The 19,389-nt window shown below is 41.2% G+C and overlaps 3 protein-coding genes across 3 annotated transcripts; 2 read left to right on the plus strand and 1 right to left on the minus strand.

Moving 5' to 3' along the window:
* The first annotated feature begins 1,225 nt into the window (after window positions 1-1,225).
* Window positions 1,226-4,375, plus strand: LOC135941994 (uncharacterized). The gene is made up of 4 exons (XM_065487847.1): window positions 1,226-1,317; window positions 1,904-1,958; window positions 2,128-2,471; window positions 2,818-4,375. The coding sequence occupies exons 2-4, from the start codon at window positions 1,914-1,916 to the stop codon at window positions 4,235-4,237; spliced, it is 1,809 nt and encodes a 602-aa protein (XP_065343919.1). The 5' UTR covers window positions 1,226-1,317; window positions 1,904-1,913; the 3' UTR covers window positions 4,238-4,375.
* A 1,270-nt stretch (window positions 4,376-5,645) lies between these two features.
* On the plus strand, window positions 5,646-9,733 carry LOC135941993 (uncharacterized). Its single transcript, XM_065487846.1, has 4 exons — window positions 5,646-5,761; window positions 6,155-6,217; window positions 7,179-7,534; window positions 7,924-9,733. The coding sequence occupies exons 2-4, from the start codon at window positions 6,173-6,175 to the stop codon at window positions 9,626-9,628; spliced, it is 2,106 nt and encodes a 701-aa protein (XP_065343918.1). The 5' UTR covers window positions 5,646-5,761; window positions 6,155-6,172; the 3' UTR covers window positions 9,629-9,733.
* pink (WD40 repeat domain-containing protein pink) lies at window positions 9,729-15,488 on the minus strand. The gene is made up of 7 exons (XM_065487845.1): window positions 15,389-15,488; window positions 14,695-14,781; window positions 14,531-14,641; window positions 14,222-14,473; window positions 10,858-13,577; window positions 10,688-10,802; window positions 9,729-10,419 (listed from the first exon to the last, which is right to left on the minus strand). Exons 1-7 carry the CDS (start codon window positions 15,470-15,472, stop codon window positions 10,144-10,146), a joined length of 3,645 nt encoding a protein of 1,214 aa, XP_065343917.1. The 5' UTR covers window positions 15,473-15,488; the 3' UTR covers window positions 9,729-10,143.
* Window positions 15,489-19,389: the final 3,901 nt, after the last annotated feature.

Genomic DNA, 19,389 nt, shown 5'->3' on the forward strand with positions numbered 1-19,389 from the left:
ATATATGTTGTAAAACAACCTTTTGTGCGACCTTTTCGCGACATCCCCTTTCCTCGTATAATATCGGTTTTCCGTGAAACAAATCAAAAGAAGAAGCAATTTATCTCCTTCTCTGATGGCATTTGGCACCAAATTAATGTGCTGGTCTTCAAGGTGAGAAAGGGAAACATCGTTTTGGATGCGTCTTCTATTTTAGTGTTCAGCTAATGTCTTATGCAAGCATGTCGGGATGTTCAAAGAGAACATTTAACAGTTCTGTTAAAGAAAAATAGAATTAAAAAAATGTTAGTCTCCTTTATCAAACCGCAGCGTGGTTGTTAATATGTTACAGGAAATGTCCCCTCTTGCAGATGAGGCGATCAAAATATTGTAAATGAGGAAAATCAAACAATTTATCACTCCATCCTAATAAATGAAGTGTCATTTCCGTAATAAATAAACTTCATTGGATTCCCATCACCTGCAGAGACTTTTTCCCCTGACGCTCATACTCGTTCAGCCTTGGAGAGTATTAAAATTAATCCTTCGCTCCTACATCATCTTCCCTTAAAACAAACAAAAATGTACGCGCTAACTCAGGCAGCCACGGGAGCATAATCATTGCTCGCATAACACAGCAACGATTTAAAAATGAAATAATTATTCAAAAATAAAACTTGTGCTCAATGAAAAAGATCATACAATTAATTTAACCAAGAAAACTTCAATTATATTGGTGGTATAGCTTAAAATGATTGGTGGTTTCACTTACTACTGCACTTGTTCTTGTAAGAAATTACTTTTATTTTGATTTCACATATATGATAATTTTCAAAATCTTATAAATGTGGAAAGTTTTAGAAAAATCTGGTGAAAACTGTTTATCTAAAATTTAATAAAAGTTATTCTTATACACCTTTGAAATTTAAAACATTGATTAGAATAAAGTTATAAATTCGTTTTGATGATCGCTATTTTTAACAAAAGCGTATTCTAAAAAGGCTTCCATGGCGCGTTTGGTGCACACAACACAGCCGCATAATATATTATGGTGAAAAGGCCAATTGCGTCTTGGAATCTGATTTATCTGAGAGTTACTATGGTGCCAAGTAAATCTGTCGTCTTGGTTCTGCCACAACGTTTGAAAGCCTAAATTAAGTTAAGTTGAAAAATAAATCAACGGTGAATACTGGAAAGAGGTCCTCCCTCCAAGATCTTTCTCTCCTCAGGTATATAATCGCACTTTACTTGCTTTTGTACCCACTTGTTGTAATTTTTGTGTGTTAATTGTGTTTATTGAGCTGCAACGAAACGAACTAACTTCAGCGGCTCTCAAAAGTAAGTATTGAAATTAAAACAGTAAATTTAGACTTACAATTAGGGCTAAAATAATATCATATTAAAATGTGGTCAATCCTCCGTTAACTCGCGTTAGTTAAGAAAATAAAGATCAATAAAAAATTATAAAATCCCTTTTCTGTCCAAAAAATCACCTGTTGTAAGTTTTCAGTGCTCCGTAATAATTTAATGTTTGTAACTTATGGCTTAGTGATTGCCCTTGAAATTGATCGTTTTCGCATTTTATCGCATGCCTTTTCTTGCTATATTTTTTAAAATATATTGTTATACGTATTGAGTAAGCAAAAATAAACAAGTATATATGTAAGTACGTCTTAACCTCGAAACCGAAAACCTTTGCATTTTCAATCACTATTTTACTCTAGACTAACTTGTAAACATTTAAGATTAGCAGACATCTGACGCGCAACGATACCATAATTAATATTCACGCGTCAGCTTACAATTATAATTTACAACGCAGGAAATTTGAGACTATACTAATTAAGGGTCAGTGTATTTGATCCAGTAAGAGCTCAATTATTCTTAATTTCCCCCGATATATCAATTAAATTTTTATTTTCAGAAAACGCGATATGCGCAGCAATGGAGTTAGGTTCATGCTTGCAGTTTTAGTAGCAGTAAGTGTAAATTTTAATTAATAGCAAATTTTTATGCTGATATTTTACAAGGAAAAACTCAATCATATCCTTTTAAATACACGAAATAAAAAACAGACGAATGTAATGTGTATAGAAATTTTCAAAATAATTTAACGTTCTAGTAAAAACTGAAGGGTAAATTTTCCAGGCGGTGCATGGTCAGCTTCAAGTTCTCTTTGAAGACGAAGTAGCAGCAATCGCCAAATCGGTGAATGAGCTCGCCGAGAATCCTTCAATTGCAAGAAATGTTCGACAGCCTCAGATTTTTACCGACCCAATAGAAAATCTACCCAATGGTGCATTACTAAACACAAGAATTCAAAACGATGGTGGGCAGCACCATCACCACCAGGACGGTGCACATTCACACACTCATCTGACCAGGCTCGATGTAACCTGTAGCAGCGGCAACATGAGGGTGGAGTTGGAATTCGATGGGCCATACAACGGCATCGTCTACAGTAAAGGACACGCCGCCAACCGCAGATGCCGGTTAGAATAAATTTTATATATGCATTTTTTTAAAAGCGAAAATAAGAAATTTACTCGCAAGGGACTCTTATGATGAATCTTTTGGAATTGCTGAAATTGCAGTATGTATAAGCCTATAAGATATGCAAGTTATTATTTATTTGCAAAATATTTTAAACTCCTTAACTTGCTGGCTACACACTCAAATAGGAAAATAATTTTTAATGCTGATATTACTTTTCACTTTTAATGCAATTAAAAACTTCGGTTCATTTTTTCTATTTACTGCTATTTATAATAAACTCCCTTATACCCACTTTCTTGATATTCACGAATACGCTTTGACTTGCTATCATCTTTGCATTAGATTCATCAATAAAGATAGTGCAAGAGGATCGTTCAACTTCGTCGTTCCAATAGACTCCTGCGGTCCAGTTGGAGATGAAAGACGTGGTACCGACGAGACAATCCTCGTCTTTCAAAACGACGATTCTGTCATAGAAGTCTGGGACGTCGCACGACGAATCCAATGTCCAAAGGTGGAGCGGAAAATCGTTAAAACAATCACTTTCAACCCATTCACTGTGGGCCGCATCCTTGTCGAGGAAGGCCCAACCCCAAATGAGACCGTCGTTGAGTGCTGGATGGACATCCTGGTCGGCGAAAACCCGTGCCGCGGCAAGACAGCAAAAGACAAGGTCAAAATTGGCGACGATATGAGCGCGGTCATCTACGTCAAGGACGGTGGTTCCAACTACGACATCCTGGTCAAGGACTGTTTCGCCCACGACCAGGCGCAGCTCAGTGGCCGAGACACCACTTCCGTCCAGCTCTCTGACAGCAGCGGCTGTCTCAAGAAGGAAAAGCTGCTGGGACAGTTCCGAAAATACCCGCAAACATGCTCAGGCGCGGACCTCGTAGCGTACGCTCCCATGAGCGCCTTCAAGTTCGCCGACCGGCCCAGCGTGTACCTGACCTGCGTCGTTGAACTTTGTCCAGGCCAATGCGACCAGTGCGGCGTCCCCACAAACAGGTCAACCGTGTCCGTGTGCCCTACCGAGCTTCACGGCGTCGATCCGAAGTGTCCGCCTTTCGTCTGCACGCCTCAACTTGTCGGACGCGACTCTCGGTGTCCGACACCTCCTCCCCCTCCAACAACCGCATTCGTCTGCACTCCCCGCCTACGCGGCCGCGACCCTCGATGCCCAACACCACCACCTCCTACCCCCCCTCCAACCCCGGCATTTGTCTGCACTCCACGGCTCGCTGGACGTGATCCTCGGTGTCCCACGCCAACGCCACCACCCACTACTCCTACTCCCCGAACAACCCCCACTTTCGTCTGCACTCCTCGACTACTTGGGCGCGACCCTCGATGCCCTACACCACCACCACCTACTCCACCTCCAACGGCATTTGTCTGCACGCCTCGGCTCGCTGGACGTGACCCTCGCTGTCCTACGCCTTCTCCACCACCCCCTCCTCCCCCTCCGGTTACTCCAAAATTTGTCTGCACGCCGGAGTTGAAAGGTAAGGATGCAAACTGCCCGGATGAAAATGAAAGCAACCCTCCGCCGACAACGCGGCTTAACTGTGAGTTGAACCCCTCGGACCCGAGGTGTAAGAGCCACCCCTTCCACGTCCGTCTACCTGGCAAAGGAAGTAGAAGACGACCCACTGGCTCCCTCCCGAAATCGTTCATTCCTGCACCTTCTGCCAGAAGAAGGCGCGACGTCAGGAAGAACATTGTCATCACTGGAATTAGTTCAGGATTTAAATATGCTTGAAATATGTGACAAATTCTGCGCCTGACTCCCCACGCCGTTTTTTTCTTTCTTTTTTTTATCAAGCTGTGCGCAGTTAGTAGTGATTTCAAAATGCCTGCTACATGTAACATGAAAATAAAATATTTAAAATCATCAAAATTAAGCGTCTTTTATGTTTGATAGTTTCCTGCAGCAAAATCTATAACATGATCTAAATTCGTGAATTTATTTCTTTCTAGCCTTGCAAATTTAAAATTTGGATTTTATTTAATATAGCCGTGGTTTCTTGAAAATAATTTGATTAATATCACTGCAATCGACATTGGTGGGTTTCACTTTATGTTACTTTATTTTGAAAGTAAATATTATGATCACCATATATGCGAATATTTGAGCCTAGCAAATATCAGCAAAAAATCTTTTCATCTACACTTCCCTCTAAACATCAGAGAGAGAAGCAAGAAGCTACACCTGTATGACAAGAGCCCTCCTTTATGTTTCAATAAGAGGTGCACCTTTTCACATTGCGCTGCGCCAGCGTGATCGTGCTTGTGAAGTGGCAATACATGCTAATTGTCAATGTTAGGTAATAATTGTTTGATTAAACTAATTACTAACCACAAAAATCCAGCAGTGTCATTACTTTCAAATTTCACCGGCGGCATTATGCGAAAAGTGATTGGCAAAGATTTGTTTGACGGATGACAGGTACATGGACCTTGTGAGGGAAAATGCCGAATTTTGCAATTTATGGGCGCGAGCCGGTCGACCTCGGTTGCTATTTATTGAGTCTTTTTGTGAACTATTCTAAGCGAATTCCTCAAGTGCCATCCATTATCGCTTTTGTGTAAAAGCCCACGCACACGGAGTTAGCTGACAGTGAGGTAGACGCTAAAAATGCAAAAGCTTCTTCCTCACTGTCGGTGAATTCATCAATACAACTTGAACATTTGTTTTTAGTCATGATTTTAACAATCGCCTAATTCATGAAAAGAGCATTATAGAAAATCTAAAATTGAAACTTTTGTTTCTCGCATTTATATTTAGTGGAATAAGTTATTCTTAATTTTCCATCAGTTTCCAAGAACCAAGTGTTCTCGCAATATTTCTTACTGCACCTTGACGTTTACAGAGAACCATAACATTGACGTAAACTTTCATCTCATCATCAACGCAGCATTATGCTGTTCTAATGAAAATACTTGGAAACAAAAATAATTATGAAATTCGTTGCCCACTGCTGATAAATATTTGTAGGTATATTTTTCCCTCTAAGACATATGTGTGGTCATCGTCTAATGTAGGCTGTGCCTTTTGAGCTGAGTGGGTTGTTGCTCAACGAACTGCAGGATGCGAAGATCGGTCGACCAGCGGTCCTCCCTCCCGCTAAAGAGAAGATTCTGACCATGCAAACGGCGGTCCGAGTTGCATCTCCCCGCCCCAGGTATAAAATCGCGCTTCGCACGCTTTTTGTCTTCAGTGCCAATTTTGTCTGTTCTTGTGAATTTTGTGCTCCCACTTAACATATTGGATTATTTTACTTTTGTAAGTACATATTGCTCTTTTGCTTTCATTCAGCCAAACAATTGAATCTTTGTTTCATTATAATGACAAAGAAAATTGAGAAGCTTAGAAGATTTCAGCAGTAAATGATCTTTTTTAATTGTTTTATTTTCAAACGCTGGTCTTAAAAGCTCTGGAGCACACTAAAGGTATATGTATGTATATTTTTTTTCATATGCAAAAAAATTCTTAAAGCGGTAATGCGGGGACAATAATATGCTGAAATAGCATAGAGATATTACAAAGCTTTGAATGAAATTATTGACAAATTATTTCAAATGATTTTATATTTCAAAGCGCACGCTGGTTCAAACAGAGTTTGAGATTTTACTGCAATATATATATATATATATGTCCAACATTTTTCGCTTTCAGACAAGACTGACTGCCAAAATGAGGCGTCTCTTCTTAGTCGTGTTCGCATTTTACTCATTCAATGTAAGTATTTAACTGCGTCAATGCTATTTTTATAACCTACTAAGAATCAATTATTTACAATCTCTTTGTGGTCATGCAAAGATTAAAACCAAATTGCACGTGTAAGGTCGATTATAAGCGTTTTATGCGCGAAACACTTTGCGTTGTTTGTGTTTGAGGTTCCTATGTATCACCGCCAATTTAGGTTAGTCCTGCAATTAATTCATTCCCATAGACGCATCTGCGTAAGTTTGCTCGAGGCGGCGAGCAGGTTGCATAACCCCCGAATCTAGGCTTTTGTGTTGACGCTGCCGCCGCGTCTGTGCTTGCTCATTTATTGTGCATGGGTGCAGCCTAATGACTCTTTAGGACCGGTTGCGAGGTGATATATCGCTACATTAGACGTACAGTGAAGCATTTTAGAGACTGGATTACCTTCTTCGGGACAGGTGTTTACTTTTTTGTCACGCAATATAAATGAAGAGGATTAAAACTTGAAGGGAGTGTATTAAATATTTTTGTGGAAAGTATGAAATTGCACTGTCTCACTTGTACCTTACAAGAATTAAACAAGCCATATTTGGTGCACGAGAAAATTACAAGATGCTGATGATATAACACTTTATAGGGGGTACAAAAGGTTTTTAGAACACGTTTTAACTTAAATTTTATTTTGAAAATTTTCAGCTCCTTTCCAGTTTACCGCCGTATACTATATCAATCCGACACTAAAATATTTCCCAAAAAATCTCACAATTGTGTCACGACTTAACAGCTTGCCATGTCCTTTTATCAAACTTACCGAACATAAATCATGAGCCTATTGACCTAGAAGGTCCCATATACGCCTTGCATTAGAAGTTGAAAGCGTATTTGCATAAATTATTGTGTTACTGCTCAAGCATTGAAAAGTCATCACATAGAAAATGAGCATTAAAATCGCATAAAACTCTCACTTACACACAGCTTTTCTAATTCGCAGGCGGTCCAAGGACAGATCGATGTCCTATACCAAGATGAGGTGGAAGCTCTTGCCAAAGAGCTAAACCAGCTCTCTGTAGGTGCCGCCAGCAATGCCAGAGCGGCCCGCCAGCAAGGGTATTCCTATAAAGCACCAGTAAATCCGTTGCCGCAGCCCTCTAGCAACAATGCGTTGAGTAGACGGCCAGAGCCGGAACATCACCACCACGACGATCACCATGGAGAGCACTCGCACACCCATCTCACTAGATTGGACGTGACGTGCGACAACAGCGGCATGAGAGTGGAGCTCGAATTTGATGGACCTTACAATGGGGTCATTTACAGCAAAGGACATTTCAAAGACCGACGATGCCGGTGAGTGTACAATTAAATCGTTAACCAGGATTATTGTCGTGGTAGGTTGGCTGAGAAAAAAAATAAAATTATCTTATTATTTTATGAAACAATTTCAATATCTTTTCTCCAAATACGAAAAAAACTTGTTCACCCACAAGTTGCTTACAAAAGGCGTTATTTCATATTTAAACATGTTGAGCGTGGCGTAACGGCGTAACTGGAAATAGCATGAGTTGCGGTTTTTAATCTATAGTTACAAAAAAGTACACATTTAGCATTGACACATATCATAAAAATTATTTCCCACCAAACTGGATGAGAAAATAAAAAAATTCTAAGAAAATCAGCTAATTTAATCAACTGTCTATTTTAATTTAAATAAACAACATTGGATTTGTATTTGCTAGGTACGTGAATAAAGACAGCGCAAGAGGCGACTTTAGCTTTGTCGTCCCGATGGACTCCTGCGGGACCGTTGGTGACGATAGACGCGACGACCACGAAACCATCCTCATTTTCCAGAACGAGGAATCCGTGCAGGAAATTTGGGATTCGGCTAAACGTCTCCGCTGCCCAACGGTGGAGCGCAAGAAAATTATCAAAACAGTTTCGTTCAATCCATTCACCGTGGCACGGCTCGAAATTGAAGATCAACCGATTCGAAAAGCCGCTGAAACCAACATCGAGTGCTGGATGGACATCCAAGTGGGCGACAACCCCTGCGGCAAGGCCGTCAAGGACAGAGTAAAAATCGGTGACCAACTGAGTGCGGTCATTTATATCAAGGATGGCGGCGCGCAATACGACATTCTGGTGAAGGATTGCTTCGCACACGATAACGAGGATCTGAAAGGCCGCAACACGTCGTCTGTGCAGCTCTCCGACACCCGAGGATGCCCGAAAAAAGAGAAGCTGATGGGCCTATTTAGAAAGAGTGAGCAAACGTGCTCCTCAGGGGCGGACATTGTCGCTTTTGCGCCGATCAGCGCCTTCAAATTCGCCGACCGGCCGGATGTCTTTCTCACCTGCATCGTGGAGCTGTGCCCGGGCGGCTGCGACCAGTGTGTGGCTTCCTCGACCATCACCAACGTCATTAAGGAGCCGCCTTTCAAGTGCACGCCGAGGCTCGTGGGGGTCGATCCCAGGTGTCCGGCCCCCACAACACAGCGGACGACTACTCCGTTCCGCTGCACCCCCGAAAAAATTGGCAGGGACCGTCGTTGCCCCGCACCGACCACCACTGAACGCATCACGACGCCTTTTGTCTGCACTCCTGAGAGGATTGGACGTGACCGTCGTTGCCCAGCACCACCCACCGAGCGGCCCACAACAACCGAATTCATATGCACCCCTGAAAGGATTGGAAGAGATAGCCGCTGCCCAGCACCAACCACCGAGCGGACGACCACACCATTTTCATGCACCCCTGAGAGGATCGGAAGGGACCGCCGGTGTCCTGCTCCCCGCACGACCACGCAAAGAACAACCACTACTAGGTTTGTCTGCACTCCTGACCTGATTGGCAGGGACGCCAGGTGTCCAGCTCCCACGACTCAGCGGACAACCACCCAGTTCGTGTGCACCCCTGACTTGATTGGCTTTGACGCCAGGTGTCCGGCTCCACCCACCACCACCCAAAGGACGACTACTCAATTTGTCTGCACTCCAGCCCTTCGAGGAAGAGATCCGAGGTGCCCGGCTCCGACCACCACAACTAAGTTCAGATGCACCGAAGATCTTATTGGCGTAGACGTCAGGTGTCCGTCTCCCACAACCGTGGCCCCCACCACCCCAAGGTTTTTCTGCACTCCAGAGCTGGAAGGAAAGGACGCCAGGTGTCCAGCAACTGGAGCGTCCTTTGAGCGCAATCCTGCAAGGAAGGGCATCTGCGAGTTCAACCCCACGGCCCCAGGGTGCGGGCTGAGCACGGAGGGATTGCAGAATCACGCTTTCCACAAGTGGCAAGCGGTCACTGGTAGAGGAACTCGGAGGAGACCAGATGGCTCGCGTCCCAATTTCGCGCCTCCATCGCCAAACCCTGCCAGGAGAAGGCGCGATGTCAGCAGGAATATCGTTATCACAGGTGTCACCTCCGGCTATCATTATAACTGAAATTAAATGGCGATGATTGAGCAGTCAGCATTGTAATAATCGACTTGTTCCTTCACTGATCTATAGTTTCAAAGAGTAGTGTAAATAAAATTTCAACAGCTCCGATTTAGCTTTTTATTTTGCAAAAATTACATTTAAGTCCAATAAACTTTTCAAAATGTGCAGAAAATAATAATCACAATGCCTTTCCTCTGGTACGAAACAAAGGGATATATTTCACTCTAGGCTTGAATTAAAAATAATTAGCTTCCATTCTCAATATGACCCATCTAATATATAGGCTCTACAAAAATAGAAATGCTTGGTTCACAAGGGGATTGTGGGATAAAGACCTCTAAAATGATTAAAAGTAAATTTCAGGGTGTTTACAAGAGTTGATTGAAATAAGGATTATTGCATCACAAGCTTTCAGGCGTGACTTGATTTGGCCATGTTAGCAAATGTTGGCTGAGCGTGGTGATTTCAGCAGGAAAATTGCACGTGATTAAGGAACAACTCACAATCAGTAAATCAAACTATTCTTTAGCCTTGCACTGCATACATACAGTTGGGGCGTCGCTAAGACAAGCGACGTGGAATGCATGAGAGCAAGGAAATATCCGGACTCCACTGTTCCTGAGAAGAACGTCGTCTGCGAATGGAAGAGAGCATCGAGGGCAATTCTGGTCCCAGAGGTGGACCTTTATTCCCCAGTGGTGATCGGAAGAGGCAGCAGGGGGCATGAATTGGGTTGGAAGCACCCCTTGCAGTGCTAGATCCTTGGTTAAGGCCTCAATTACTTTGCCACCAACCTACAAAACATTGATATCTATTTTCATTGTTGTTTATTATTCATGATTCAAGTTTTCATGGAAAATCCACATTGCATGATTCAACGTTTTGTAAAAAATGTGGTATTATTATTCACTTTCATTTATTAGTATTTTATTTTATTTTAAGTGAGAACTTAAATAAAATAAAAATGTTATGGTTTTAAGCTACAGAAGTTAATGTTAAATATCACAAGCTGGTGTGCCATCCTAAATTGGAATTAAAAATGAAAACCAAGTTTTAACACACCTCATTGGAGAAAAGCTGGCTTGGCTCTGTACTCTTCTGCATCAAATTCACAGCCTTCTTTGCTTTTGATGGCGCATCAGACAACAGACTAGCAAATATGCAAGATTGGAAGAAGCTGAAAATGAATTTTATCAGTATCAATGCAGTACAATTTTTGGAAAAACTCAAACCTCTTCTTTAGCAGGCCAGTCTGTCCTTGAGGAGTGCATCGTTCAAGTACATTTATGGCCTGGTCTGGTCCAATAGCCTTAATAGCTGTTTGTCCCAGGTAAGTCCAATCCAAAGATTTCTTCTTCCAGTTCAAGTTCAGTCCACAGTTGAAACACCCATTTGACTCGTCAAGGCGTTTTCGTATATTCATCAAATTTTCAAACAGTTGTACATCTAATTGGGGTAAAAATTCGTCCAGTATCTCTTGATCGTCTAACTGCAGGATGAGGGGCATAATGTCATTGAGTTTGCTGCCACGGTCCAGTTTGAAATACAGAAAATCTTTCCACTGGCCAAGCTTTGAAAGTGTACTTAGAAACTGCTCTGGGTTTGTTTTTATCAAATGCCGCATGAGCATGTCACCAACAACGGTAAACTGGAGAGGATACTTTCTCATACTTCCTGGCAGAGGAAATCCGCAAACGCAGGCTGACTCCGCCTGGACCAAGTTTAAGTTGACATAAGCTTCAAGCGCCAGTTTGTAAACATGCACATCCTCGAAACAGTCTTCACTGATTGACTTTTTGGTTAGGACCGACAACAATATATTTTGGCAGTATCGTTGTATATTCTGACTAGCGTTGCCCGCCGTGATCTTGTGCTGCTGCAGCTTCAACACCACGTAGCAAAAGTCCCTTAACGTGACGTGCTCTCCTATTGACAGGCAAATGTCGATGCCTTCGTTGCTTGACACCCGGAGAAGAAGATACATGACATCCAGCAGCCGGGGTAGGGGACAGGACTTGTCAGTGATGGCCTGCCGGATGTTGTCTCTGGACTCGGATGTGATGAATTTGAGTACTTGATTTTGGAATGCGTTTAAAACAGAGCACCAGCTCATGAAGTAGCATGGCACGTCTAGACTTTGCAGATCTTGCAATATTGTTTCCTCGTCCAAAACTTCTCCGTAAGCTGATATCAGTTGGCTCAACTGAGTGTCAAGCAGAAGGTCTTGATCTGAATGGGTGGATTTGAACATGTCAGGATAGTCCCGATCTGGTTGCAAGGTCGGTGTTGAAGGCAACAGGTTTAAAACAAACTTGCTTTCAAATGCTTTATGGAGAGAATTTTTCACGGCCTCCAGTTCTGAAAGTTGCAGAAAGGACTTGAAGGGGAACATGTTAAAATTAAAATTTCCAAAGTGAATTTTAAAACAGACGTCACAGCTGCGCAAAATTTGCTCGAAATTCCCACTTCTGATTGAGTCTCTCAGATCGATTATGTGCGGGATGTCTGACTCACAAATAATTTGCCTTTCATTCTTTCCGTTTGTTTTTACAATTTCGAGGCTGTCAAAGTCTTCCTCGTTCTGCTCAGTCTCCTTCTTTGCCCCATTTGTCTTGACTCCTACATCTAAAAGGGGAACTTCGTGACTAAAATATTTCATTTTGCCCTCGAATGCCATCCACTGCTTCTTAATTTTGCTGGAAAGGATTGTCGTCAAATCTTGGAGAGCTGCTCTTGCCTCTGGCGAGGTCATCACAGAAAAGGGAGACTCATGTCCACACACATCCTCGTAAGTCAGCAATTTGTTTTCAGCGTTCACTGGGAGAGATTGAGAGCTGCTGTTTCTGGGCAACTCATTGCTTTTAGCTTGGGTCGTTGGTTTCCTTTTCGGAGAGGCGCTCAGGGACCGCGATCTTTCTGACGCTTTCCTTGATCTACTGCCAGAAAGAGACCTCAAAATGCGGAAACTTTTACCCTCCTCATCGCTGTCAAGGGTACTTCCAATTTTGTATATTCCATTTTTCATTTTCTGTCCTCTTGATCGCTTTGATGGCAGGAACTTGAGGATTTCAGAGGTGAGTGGCAAAATGCTCAGTCGCAATTCCGAGTGATCAGAAAGCTTGTCGGCCAAATCAGAAATAAAATGCAACTTTCTGGCTGATGGCACGATTTTCATTAAATGCTCCAAATAGCTGCGGCAAAGCTGGGCGCAAATTGGGTACTCCTTCTTGAAATACAACTTGATGATGCATTTTTCGACAGGCTGAAAGTTGAGGGCGTGCATTTCACCAGATTTGAGCCAAACGTAGATCGAGTCTTCCCACACTTGTGCGTCCAATATGTTTGTAAATGAATTGTTCCACAGGACAACTAGAGAGCTATATGGATCAAAAATGTACAGCCCGTCTTGTTGATAAGTGAACAAAAACTTATCCGCAATGGCGTGTAATTTGGGAAAGTTAAAGCCACTTTTGAGCGCGGGCGTTGGCTCCGTCTTGATATTGGCCAGTGACACTATCTTAGAAGGTGGCTCTGCTGAAATGGATTCCTTCAGTTGGTGAGTGCTCATCACCGATCCGTCGCAATTGACCTCCCAGAGCCTTGAGCCAGGCCGGGCGCAGAAAATCCTCAATTTGCACTTCATGCGCAGTGGAAGGCTCTCGTTAGCCCCAATCAGATCAAAGTGATTGACCATCAATGCAGCTGGAGGAACTGAGGCGGCAGTTTGCTCCTTTGATTGGCTGCATTCGTCGTTCTTGCAAATGAAGCAGGCGCCGAATTCGCCATCCCGCAGTTTCTGTCCAACTTGCTTGTACTGCTCCTTCTCAGTGTCAGACAAGTAGCATCTCGTGAGGGTTGAGATTATCATCAGATCGTGTGCGAAATCCATCTGAACGATGTTTGAGTCCAGTTGCATCAGTTGCATTGAAGCAGTTTGGAAAATATTTTTCGGCTGAAAATAAAAAATTTGGGAGTGTACTTTAAGATTTATTCTTCTTTTCCTTATTTTAAATAATAACATAAATGCAAACACTGAATAAAAACACTGACAGATGGCAAATTTATTAAATGCTGCAGATGTGATGGACTTTGAAATTACTATACATAAAACGTGCTTTATATAATCTTATACAAAATGCCAATAACTAATTTAATAGCTGTCAAGTGACAATGTTTGAAACAAAAATATATACTTGTTCTTGAAACAATAAGAGGCAAAGTTTTTAACGAAAAAAAACGCAAGCACTATTAATTTAATAGTATTCCAGTTCAATTTTGGTTCAACCTTCAACAATAATTAACATGACAATCATTGTAATTTATTTTAAGGTTTGAGATAAGCCTTATCGAGTTTTATAAATAGCACAATGATGACACAATCAAGGCGAGTTAGCTAGTAAAATCTTTCTTTTTTTAATCGTGCATTCAAACATGTAAACACATAAAAATTGTAAAAAGAGTCGTTATTTATAATTGTGGTTAAAAGAGCAGCTTAATACAGCGCTTCCATGTTTCAATTCTTAAGCCTTCTACTTAGCACAATTTGGTACTGAAGAGGTTCAAGTTTCTAAAAAAGGGTTGAATGATAAAACTTACTGTAAAGACTGAGACGCAAAGGAGCGACACTTTGCCTGTGTTGTCACCAATGTATAGATCATCACTTTTTGAGTTCCACTGCATTGCAGTGACTTTAGCGCCCAAGTGCTCGCTTGACATCTGTATCCTCCTGGCTGCAGCTGGAGGAGATTGCAGCACATTGTGTTCAATCATCACCACAGCTCCTTTGCTAGTGGCGTAGGCCAAAATTTTTTCATCTGGAGATATTGACACTTTGTTGATTGGTCCATCCTGACATACAAATTTACTTTTAAAAATTTTTAGAGGGTTATTGATTTTCAATTTTACCTTGCTGGGAATAAGATGAAGGAAGGTACATGGCTCTCTCCTGAAAATGTATAGACCACCGCTGGTTGCACCAAAAACAAGAAGTTTTTGAGAGAGACCAAAACAGGTGTACTGAAATTTTTCTTTTAGTTTGGATGTTGGTGGCCATAGAAACATTTTAATACCTTTATGCGTTGGGTGGATTTTAAGGGTTGTAGGATGTGCCCAAAATTTTCCAGCTCACACAAAACATATGGCCGCTTCTCACTTTCCTAAAAGCATAAACAATATAATATTTTCACTTGATTCAGGATTTACAATATACAATAAAACGAATAAAACCAATTTTTCATCAAACAAAAATTTAAATACACACACTCGGTTTATCCCCTTTCGCTTAAATTAGATTTGAAAAATCCAAGAAGCAGGAGTTACATAATATTTTAAAATGGTATTGATTGTGTGTCAATTACATAACTGTTTAAAACTTAAAACTATAACTATTACTTGCAAATTTTGTTTCTATTATGCAGCCCGTGTATCCTTGAAATAATGCCGGTTGACTAAATTACAGAATTTTCCAGTTTATGTCATAGCACGCGTGTGATTACAAAGTACATACAACGTCAACCGAGCATGTCAGTGTGCTGTTATTGATCACAATTTACCACTGCAGCCCGTCCTTGCGGTGACATGTCAACATGAAATATATTTACGACGCCCAAAACAGCCACTGTGTAGCTGGAGGAAAGGTCAAGTCAATCATTTTGCAATGGGATTAGGCGAGTGGCAAAATTCATCAGTTTTTACGTTGATCAAGGGTAAAACCACCAACATTTCCTTTCAAATTGAAGAAAGACATTTAAATGATTACTTTACCACTGTTTCATCCATGGCTAACGCATAATTATCGCAATATTTAGAAGATATTTGGCGCTCGCGACCACTCGCTGGTTCGGTCATATGATCATTTTGTTTACGGAGTGGTTCTTTGGCCACACCCACGGATCACGTGCTTTTGTAGGGCGCGGATATAAGTGAAGCTTTTGAAAGTTGCTGTAACACAAGTTGCATATCGTCCTGGTCCCGGTAAAATTGCGTAACTTTCAACAAAAACCCAAATTTTCAATGTCGAATTGATTGTTGACATTTTCTTGCAACAAGGAAATTCGCGTTTGGTTGTTGAAAGTTACGCAATTTTGCCGGGACCAGGACGATATCCACAAGGCTGTGCTGTGCAAGTAGAAATAACTCACTGGTTCTCTGGTTTGCATTACATATATGTAATTAAAATGACAGCGCGACATCACTGAACGATTACGGACCATGCTAAAATTAATTTCGTTTGATAAAAAGAATAAAATGACAGTGAATTTGTATTCGGACACGATGCAGAATTTCCTGGATCCGACTTGGCCTCTTCAATTTATATAAAGGCCCATTAGGTTATGTGTACGATTCATTTCAACGAATACAAAATCAGATAAATAATAATTCTTGTTTCATTGTTGTCAAAATTTTGTAACGTGGAATAGAGTCTGCTATACGGATAGTCTATTATATCACTCTATTTGAACGTTGAAAGTAAATGAGAAATAAAAAATGTGTAACTACGCAAAAATATTCATAATTTGAAATTTTTTTACACTCCCATGATCCCATGATTTTTATTTGATGGACCGCGAGACTTTTGATGTTGCCGTTGTCACACTTCTCAGACGATTAAACACCATCAAACATTTTTTTGTCAATTTTCTAATGAAGCGTGTGTGTTGTGCTTTAAAAGGAACAAATCGGCCGCTGATTTGGACCGTCGAGGGAATCATCAAAAGCGTCAAGGAGATCTCGCCGCCTCGCGCTCTGTCACACTGCTCTTAATTTGAAGTTTGTTGGCATCTAATTAGCGAACAGCTTAATCTTTTCCGCTCCATTGGTGATTTCTCATCATCGCAGAGAGCGTAGCCATCTTCAACGACGCGGCGTTTCGCTTTTTGAATATATTTAATTTATGTGTCACCTGTGCGCCAATTAAAAGCTGTGAGACACATGCATGAGCACCTTGTCATGAGATCTGTTCAGGAAATCTATTTTCCTTTATAAAACAGAAATATATCTATGCTCGCAGATATACCTGTCTGCTTGTAAACAGGTACTAATGATTAGCTAGTGATCTGCAATGTCAATCACCAAGGATTAAATTGCACGATCAACTTCAACTGTTGGGATTACTGTAATGGCTATTTTATACTATCGCAAAATTTGGAAGCATAATCATTAATCTTATAATAAATATTTTCCAGAAGCAAGTTTAATCTTAGTCACATTTTGTTGACACTGCGGTAATTTTGCCGATCTCTCTCTCCCTCTCTGTTGGGATTGAACAATTAACAATTTTGCTGATGGACAGATTTCTGTCGGAAAATTGGGCTGATTTTTACTTTTTACACATGTCTTTGTCCCACAAATGGTGCTGGTGTCACCCAGATCACGTGATCAAGTACAAATTTAATTTTCTGTCAAAATGATACAGCGTTGCTTAATTTAATTTTGCCGTCAGCCAACAATTTCCAATTGCAATAGAGGGAGATCGGTCCAAATGCCGCGGTGTCAACGATTTAACACTTTTGGAATGACGGTGTGAAAGTAATCCCTTATAAATGATTAAATTAACTCTCAATATAAGTCTGATTTTATATTTTAAAAAATATATAGTCCATGATTGAATTTCAATAATGGTCATGAAAAGAATAACCTACAAAATACTGGCTGTCAAAAGGGCACAGACCGACAAAAAACAAAAAATATGGCTTGAGCAGTTACTATAGGAGAAGTTTGAACTTCATCCCGTTCGCAATTTTATTTTCCTGTTTTTAAAAACTTTTTAATCTGCTTCCTTCCCAAAATAGATTCAATACGGTAAAAACATAAAATAAAGAGTCTAATCAATAATGCCTCATCTCTAACGCAGATTTAAAAGCCATTAAAATCACATATGCGTGCATCAACGGTTTAGATTTCATTTCAGCTCAAATCGTGATGAAAATTCAGATCAGCAGTATATCGGACGTGCTGTGAATTTGCCGCGCGCGTCTCTCAGAGCACTTTTCCGTCTATATGGCGACAGATTCTCTCTCGGCATGCAAGTGGTGAGCAGATTACCGGAACAATAATCAGCTTGAGTGGAGTGACCCCTGTCATGGTAGACCACCCGCCCTGCAGCCTCTCCGCCTATTTTCTGCGCGTCGTCCAGCCTGCCAGCGAGCGAACGAGTTTGATTTCCTCCACCGCCGCCGCATAATACATTCACGGGCGTCTTCTTTTTACCGTGGAGAATAAAGGCTGCGGACGACAGATGCATGATAAAAACCCTCTTCAGGCCAATCAAGGGCCGCACATCCCCGCAATGATTGCGTCACGCGCCCCCGATCCACGCCAATAAAATTGCCCACTCGGCTGGAAATTAAAAGCATCAGGCGCAAGGCGGTCTTGCTGATCGAGAGATACATTTCAGCCGGCGACGCGCCGCTCGTCTCGCGCGTACTCGACACAGATTCATAAATATACGTATATGCAAGCCGACTTGCACACGCATGCATCTGGGGTTGAGAATTTTAATCTACTTTCCAGATTCAAGTTATTGTCGACATTTCTGGTGCGTCAATCGCGCATTTTCCTTCCTTTCATTATTATATTTGTTTATTTAACTTTGGAAAATCAATCGATTGTACATATTTGTTCAGCAATTAGTAATCACTTATCACGACTGATGGATGAGCAGTTTTTTAGAAATAACTAGTCGGGGATTCTTGAAAAGAAATAAAACTGTTTCATGTTTTGAGTTTAATTTTTACTGCCACAAAGCAAATGAAAATATGATTGGAAAATCTAAATTTGAATTTCTCTTTTAAAAGGGGTAATTTTTGACAAAATAGGGGAATTAAAGCAGTATAAAGAAGTCGATGCAAAGGCATATAATTATTTTTTCTAGTGTCAATCTGATTTATGACGAGTTACGTAATATAAAAACAAATTGAATCACTTAATTTACAAACGTTTGACTAAAATGCACACCCCCAAATGAGAGCAAGCGATTGCGCGTTGCTGCTGGTTCTTGGGGGTGGTTTTGCACTTGGTGGGTGGTAACACAATACACGCACGCAGCACTTCTTGGCTGTACAACTTTCCTCTCATTCTCTCTGCAGCATCAGGCTTTTAGTTTCAGCATACTCGTTGCAGATTGGGTTCCACCTCAGCGCCGAACAGCATCTGTTGCACTTTTTCCAGTTTTCGGGTTGTGCTGTCGGTCTGCGGGCGTTAACTTGATATGAACGCAGCACTGCACTCACGCGATTTTTCACTCGCGCAGGGTGGGTGCGTTCCGTGCTGCTCTTGCAGCCAGCTCTTTTTATTTTCGTTAATTATTTAGACGTTGTTTACATGTGTCATACAGTGTCAGTGCGCTTATGTAGCTTCAATTGGCGAAAAAAATTGTGATTGTTGGCACAACTTGGCTTTCCTTTACTTCTTGGTCAGTGCAAACATATTAATAATCAGTTGACGTATATAGTATAAGCTATAGCGTGGTTGTTTGTGTAAGTCTTATTAGTCAGGCATTAGAATTAATATAAGAATATCAGTCGGTTTGTAAAAATAAATGTAACCTTGGGCCGTCATCGAGCTGGGATGGCCACCTTGGGCATGGGCACGTCGAATTTTCTCTAGAGCCCGTTAACCCGTTGATGCCACGTTTAAATGCTATAATACCTTCAATGATGTAGTTTGCTTAGTTTTTATAATGTCTTTTAAATTATGATTTTTTTATTTATCACATCGATTTTATGTATTTTTGTATGAATTATACGGCATCCCTGGATCCCAAA

This window comes from Cloeon dipterum, chromosome 4 (assembly GCF_949628265.1).
Source record: "Cloeon dipterum chromosome 4, ieCloDipt1.1, whole genome shotgun sequence".
NCBI lineage: Eukaryota > Metazoa > Arthropoda > Insecta > Ephemeroptera > Baetidae > Cloeon > Cloeon dipterum.